General features: G+C 47.2%; 1 protein-coding gene across 1 annotated transcript; it reads left to right on the forward strand.

Annotated features, from left to right (window-relative positions):
• Positions 1 to 444: 444 nt before the first annotated feature.
• FIESC28_10458 (uncharacterized protein) lies at positions 445 to 1635 on the forward strand (the record flags this gene model as incomplete). The annotated part of the gene is made up of 7 exons (XM_031164590.1): positions 445 to 520; positions 575 to 624; positions 677 to 721; positions 770 to 926; positions 979 to 1065; positions 1118 to 1239; positions 1294 to 1635. 7 exons carry the CDS (start codon positions 445 to 447, stop codon positions 1633 to 1635), a joined length of 879 nt encoding a protein of 292 aa, XP_031011365.1.
• Positions 1636 to 7597: the final 5962 nt, after the last annotated feature.

Raw genomic sequence — 7597 nt, forward strand, 5'->3', positions numbered from 1 at the left:
TTCCAAAAACATGCTTGTATCCCTTCTTCGGCTCGGCGAGTTAATGCTACCTCAAGCAATCGCTTCGAAGCCCGAAGACGGATACCGACATGATTCAAACAACCTTGATAAACTACTTTATCTTCCTCTTTATTTTCGTGCCTATATACTCTGATTCGCGCCTGAATACTGATAGCAGCGCGAACTCTCGTATTTGGCGATCCACGACAAATTGCCTTCTTGTTTATGGGCGTGCCTAGGCTTTCGCATATTCAGCTTTACGGAAACAGACAATCAGTCATAGGAAAAGGCAAGGGGGTATAAATCTGGCCAGAATTCCTTTGCAGCCTGATCTCTTGATATATAGACTCATTCGCTATTAAACTTAACTTTGAACCGAACGACCCGCCTCAAAATCTCATGCAATAGAATCGACACGAAACACGCGAAGATTCAGACGGCAAGATGAAAATCTCGAGGAAGCAGCGGCTGATATTCACGATATGTATATCCTTCTCGTTCTTTGCCGCTGAACTGTCAGGTTAGTCTTTCCTCATAATGCTGCTGATGAGCTCAGATGCTGACACTAATATAGTTGGTTTCTACACGCACTCCATTGCACTCATCGCCGACGCCTTTCACTACGTCCGCTCAAATCCTCCATTCAAGATACCAGTTCATGTCTGACGAATAATAGCTCAGCGACCTGATAGGAATAATCGTCGCCCTGGTTGCGTTGATGGTGAGATAGCATGCTTCACCTCAGATGTTTGGTAGTTAATCAAGTTAGTTACAAGAGCGAGCGAAACCCGCACCGCAGGAGTATACATATGGTTGGCAACGAGCGACAATACTAGGTGCCTTCTTCAACGGCGTGTTTCTTCTGGCGCTGGGTGTCAGTATTATGGTGCAGGCCATCGAACGATTCGTGAACATCACTCGCGATAGTAAGTACTGGAGGGTAGAGTAATTGATCAGTACTGATGTTGAAATTGCTAGATGTGCACGTCGAAGAGCCGAAATGGATTCTTATAGTCGGTAGTGCCGGTCTAGCTCTGAATCTCTTGGTTCTATCTTTCCTTCATGGTGGGAAATATATCCCTCGGTGTTGAAATCTCTCGCTAATCTGTTACTGTAGAGCATGATCATGATCATGGCCACCATGGGCATGGACAGCATGGACACTGTGATGCGGAGCAACATCAAGATGCAGGGACAACTCGCGAGACGGCCAGTGTATGCGAAGCCCCTTTGACGCCTGTAGGTATTGCCTCAAGATACAAAGTATAAGTGTCGATGTTGACCATGACTTAGACCACAAGCAGCCACTATGAACACAAACACACGTCAGTAGTCATCAAGTCCCCTGGCCGAGACCTGGGTATGCTAGGCGTTTTTATTCATGTCTTGGGAGATGCCATCAACAACATTGGAGTCATCATCGCAGCGGTCGTCATCTGGAAAGTTGAAGGCGAAGGACGGTACTATGCAGACCCCGCAGTTGGAGTCTTCATCTCGATTATGATTCTTCTTTCAGCCATACCACTCGTCAAGAATAGCGGCGCTATTCTACTACAAACTACACCCAAAGGCATCAATCTTGAGGATGTCAAACATGACATTGAGAAGGTGACAGCGGATTCCCATCTACGATGACACTTACGCAAAAGTCTACAGTCATTTAACAAGCTCGCAGATAACCGGAGTCGAGTCGGTACACGAGCTGCATATCTGGCGACTGGATCAACGCAAATCTGTCGCCTCCGCCCACATCGTCGTCGTCGACAGAACCCTTGAGGGCTTTGCGGACAAGGCAAAGATCATCATGGAGTGTCTCCACGCCTACGGAGTTCACTCAGCAACCCTACAGCCTGAAGTCCTCGTCTCGAGCCCCGTGACCATGTCTGACAGCGGCCCAGAATCTCCGATAACATCGATCGACGCCAATCACAGAACACTCAGTGGTCGGCAACAACGAGGAGGCGAAAGGAACTGCCAATTAATTTGTGGAAGCTTGTGTGATGGGCTGAGGTGCTGTGCGTCGATATGAAGATCCAGTGATCAGTGATCGGCGGTCTCGACGTCGCCTACTGTTTCGTATGGGACCAGAGTGCTCGATGTGGAATGAAAGGACGACGATAGAGGAGCTGATGGGATAGAGGGGCTTGAGAGGGGTTGGACCCTGAAGACTCGACTGAAAGTTTGAAGTTGACGATTCTGTCATGCCGCGCTAAGAGAGAAGGGAAACCCCTGGAAGAAGTTATGCCAACCAAGTGTGATTCGGCTTTTGCCGTCGTGTAGGCAAGGCGTCAATAGTCAACTAGGCAAACAAAAGTCTTTGAGTAAAAATTATTAATTAGCCTAACTAACGGGTGAAGCCGGGGGAGGCGTCGAAGAAGCTGTAACATATTGCCTCAAAAACGGGGTGATTTGAGTTCCATTGTAAGATGAGGGGTTTACACTTGTAGACTCTTCTCATGATACAAGTCTTTATTAGAAAGCAAGTATTTCTGTCATGGAAGCATGTGCTACTGTTGTATCTGCTATCGTCAGCCGCAACCACATGTCGTGAATAAGGCAGTGCTGTGCATATTCTGGTATTCCCAAAGGATTGGACCCTTGATGATTGACAGTCAGCCTCATGATGGAATATGCACCAGTGGCACCACTCGTTCTGGACCCTTGAAGATGCGACGAGGTGCTAACCTCAGAAGGGAAAAGCCTGGGGGTCACGCATTAACAGATCTGAGGCCAACCATCACCCAAGCGCTGTAGCACGGTACATGGCGTACAAGCATGGAAAAGCCAAGAAGACCATGCCATGATGGTGGTAAACAGGGAGCGCGGTGAACGAGGGGCCTAGCGTTGCATCGAAGACAGGCAGCCAAATTAGTAATACTTACAGTACTTGTACTTGTAGAGTTGTAGAGGCGATGGCTGATGGATGCTTTGCTGTCACAAGTCAGCTGGTCATTTCAGTGAGACGGTCAAGGGACGGCCCGCCCATGACTAGTCTGCCCAGGTCAATAACAGAAGACGTCGAACAGTAATAAAGTACTGTTGTCAAAGAGGTGAGCTATTGCAACCCTTCCCCGTGACCCCAAGAGGTCTTCGTCAAGTAGCATTTGCCGGCAAAAGTATCCTATAATAGACAGTCTGTATATGGATGGCTGAATCTGTGCCATGTGATCAGACACGGTCAAGCAGCACAGCATTCTGTATGTGGCAGCTGTACGGATACAGCTGTCTCTGTCTCTTGCTGATGTGCTGCTGCCCTGCCAGTAATTTAACCAATGTCACACATCTGAAGCCGCTGATCCTGCCAGGCCTGCAACTGCAGCGCAACTCTGTGTGGGGGAATTGCCAAATTCCGATCGAGTATACCCTACCCTACCGTAACCCAGCAAGTGCAAATGCAAAACGTAAATCCGAGACGATGATCCGAATGCAATCTTTGCTTGGCCTTGCCCTGGGCCTTCAACCTTGACCACCCATCACCCGAACAGCTGGAGGAGAATGTAGCAGGGATTCTGGTTGGTGAAAGAGGTATTCGAGTACTCTGTACAGTGGGAAAAAGAGGTTCCTCGACCGAGATGTGATGTGACCTGTAACAAGAGCAAGGATGAGCAGAAAAAGCTCATGCGGACCGCTCCACGCGCGCGTGCCCGCAAAGAAATAATTTTTCAGAAAATGACAGCAAGGGTCTTTGTGAAGCAATTTCTGGTGATCTGTAGGTTAACTGGCTTGGGCAACTCGGAGTTGTCTCTGCTTCGGCAAATGTTAGTACTGCGGGACTAGACTGTGGGTTAGGGGCGGTCGGTTGGCAAGTGGCCGTTGCTGCGTGAGAGGATCCTTGTTTCTTTTTTTTTCTGCAGCTCATCTGTCACAGCAGGCAGCCTAAAAGCATAGCTTAGCTGATGGGCAGTAACAAAATCTTGGGCGGTGAGACGAGGCGTTGTAAAGGACGATAGAGGAGGGTCGAGGATGAAGGTGGAGAGACGAGACTTTGTGGTGGAGTTTGTGGAGGTTTCAAAACCCACACGTGATGAACGCCATGGCAGTAATGGAATTGTTCGATTGGTGACTGGAACTTGTAAGCAGTTCCAAAGGATATAGGAAAAATGATATATCGAATCCCAAATCTTTGGTAGAAACTCAATTACGTTGCAAGACAATGGTAGTAAGTATGCACTTGAAAAAGGGAGTTGACAAAGCAACCTACTACTCGAGTCGAGAGAAAACTACATGCCCAGAAGATGATAACAACTAAAACACCAGCCACGATAGTCAACATACTAACAATGCAGCTATTCATACTAAGACTAGACACAGACATACGTAGCCGCTGGATCATCCAGACCGGCATTTACATCTCGCAGTAGGATCAGATAGGAACTCAGATCGTAGCACGATAGTAGGCTGGAGGCATCTTGTGGCCGCATATTGTTAACCGCTTGCAGCTGCAGCCATCGAGCAGGAAGCTCAAAAGGGACGGACAACGAATCTGAATCTTGTTTATATATGCGAATAGCCTAGAAGGGGTACCCTTTACGTTGACAGCTCAGAGATATATACCAACGCCAGCGTCATTCCCGTGCATCTTGTTCATTATAATACCTGTCTTGAGGTCATTAGCTATGTATATGATCTACAATAATTACCTGCGATAAACCGCAGTAGCTGCACAGGCCCGGAGTCCGGGCAGAAGTTCCTCTTCACCGACAGGAAGGCGAGAGATAGGCAAGATAGGTACTGAGCATTTGGGGACTGTAAACTCCCGTCTCAGTGCCAGGTGCCTTTTCCCGCGGACAACAACACGCGGATAGAGGTAGTCTAGGTGGTTGCAGTGGCCCGCTTACGGGATGAAGATCGACAGTCCAGACCTCGTGTGAGTGCTGGGTCTTGTCTGGGCATTCATTGCTTTGACCTGGCCTATGTAGCTTGACTTGCAGTATAGCTTCAATAGCCGAGTCTCCAATTTGATTGCTAAAGCTGTCGAGGTTATTGTATGAGTCATTGCAATTGCAATGGTCTGAAGTTGGGCATACATACAATGCACTATACGGTACAGCAAGTTAAGGTGCCTGTAGATCCCTAATTGAGGGGAAAGACAGAAGGCTAGGTGCTTATCGCGGGGCATTTCTTGGTGTAACCCCGCGAGGCAAAAACCATCTGTCCAATTGAAGTCAACTCTTTTTGTTTTCCATGGACCTATTTTATGTGCAAGCGGCCGTTAGGGTCGAGGCCTCAGACATGGACACTAACATGATGTCGGTTAGTTATTCCACCTAGTTGCCTTACAGACTACAGCCATTGATTACCTTGGTAAAGGGTTTTAAACCGAGGTCTTGAGCCGAGGTCAATGAGAGTCTAGAATATACAGCATACTAACTAGAGGAATGACATTCAATCCGATAGTCTAGAAGAATACAGATAGACACATGACTCTTAACTTGACTCCTAAGGCTCAGGATATCTGGATTATTACCAAGCATTGGCTCGGGCCATCGGGAGCCTCGTTGATCGAAAAGCCCGATACGATATTTAACGAGGAACTAAGGAATAGGCGAGAGTGTCTTGCGTAATTCTCTTGTTTACTACAGGTCCATGTCTGGCATGGCGACATGTCTTGGCAGAATGTCATCCAATGTCATGTAAAAGGGGCATTTCCATTTCCATATCTCGACAGAACGAGTCAAGTTGGTCACATCGTGATGGAGATGGCTCATGAGTCGAGCCCGAGTTATCCGTAGTGAAGGAGTATTTCGTTACGTACAGTTTGTATAGAATATACGAATACAGATGACGGAGTTGCCGGGAGGCTTGAGCCTTTCCCCTTTCCCCTCTGCCTCTATTGTTTCTTATCAAATACTTTGCAATAAATTACTCATGCTGTCACGGCAGTTGAAGGACTAAGAATTTAGTGGGAAAGAAAAAGAAGAAGAAAAAGTAAAAAAGACCTCTTATCATCACACCACCAAATTCTCTCGGAGCCGACTTTTTGTTGTTGTACTGACACTAAAACTCAAGTCAAGTAAAAAGTACGTACAACGCACAGCACCAACACACCAAAAGACCTCAAGCTGCATGTGCTGGGATGCTACCGCATGTACAATAGCGTCATGCGTACGGCGCACGTTTACTAGAACCAATAGAAGCACAAGCTATGCAAAGGTTCAAGGCAAGAGGCCGATAGCGGCTTTACATTTGCGTGCGTTGGTGTTGGTGATGGCATTGTGATGATGACGAGCAAAAGACACGATGAGACTACGGATACTGTCAAGGACAAGGAGAGTAACTGCCGTATAGCTTCTGCTTCATCAGAAAAACTGTTGAGCTGCGATGCTACTGTACGCGATCGATATCAGTTATTCTGACGGTACATTGTACAGTATGTTCTCACCGGTCAAAGCCTTATCACTCATCCATGCAACACGAGCTTTAATTCGCCTATCAATCTTCAACTCAGGTACGTATTTAATGGTCGCTCATGTATAAGCCCGTCAAAGTAAAGTAGAGCAAAGCAACGCACGAGACAACAACAGAACAAAAAGACAAGGTGTTGTTGTTAATTGCGGTACCGTCAAGTTCCCATGGCGTTCTTTAGCCGACTACTGTAACTGCGCTACTCAAGGCTTGGCCCTGTCTTCGGCACCTTTAACCTCGAAACTTGACTAGACTACGTTAGTTTATTGGATGGATGACATGGTAGACGAGAAGTTGGGCTGAATTTTGAGAGAAGGATAGAGTTGTCAAGGATGGCATATGTTGGCGAGAATTAACAAGTTATGATGCTCGGCGTATTCGCTAATTACCAACATCGTGAGTTTTATGTCTGTGTTGTAGTCAAGCATGTCAGAAATGACTGAGTGACTGACTGCCCGATGCACCATCCATCACGGAGAGTTAAATAATGGAGCAGCCCAGGCTTACAGATGCCTACACAGCCAAGACAGCTACTGGACATGCAGTTGCAGTTGCAGTCAAGGGAGACAGAGCACAAGCCATTCAAATGTCAGAGCACCTCAGAGTTCCACTATCGTGACCGTCGCCATGGTATTCACTCGAGGCCCTGACCTGGACCTTGCCCTAGACCTGGGACTTGGCTGACCTGGCACGTAGTCAACTCAACCCCAGTATCAGGTTCAGAGTATCTGAATCACTGATAAATAATGAGGCCTGATTAACCAAGCGATGTATTATTGTATATGTACTTTGGAACTCGAGAGTACTGTAGCAGTAGTCTCAAGTCTTGGTGCCCTTGGCTACTGTACTGTACATTACTGTACCGTACTGGGAAGACCCTGGTCGGGGCCCGACGACTGTCGATTCAATGGTTGCTTTCACCGCAACTTGAGAGCCAGGGATTCAAAAGTAAAGGATGCCTTTTGTTGCATACAAGGTGTCTACTATTCCTGTCTTATGGGTTCATCCTAGACATTCTGCCTTTTAACTTCCCTCTGAAGTCATAACTATTTTTCGTTTGGCCTTGTTTCTCGTCCCTGTCATCGTCCAGGGCCAGAACAAGAGGCCGAGAAGTGTTCCATTCGCCTCCATCCTCGACAATCAAAAGACGACTCCATCGTTGGGCCTCGACCCTCTTTTTTTTTTTTTACCC

This window comes from Fusarium coffeatum (assembly GCF_003316985.1).
Source record: "Fusarium coffeatum strain FIESC_28 chromosome Unknown BRIP53273_contig_308, whole genome shotgun sequence".
In the NCBI taxonomy this organism is placed as follows: Eukaryota; Fungi; Ascomycota; class Sordariomycetes; order Hypocreales; family Nectriaceae; genus Fusarium; species Fusarium coffeatum.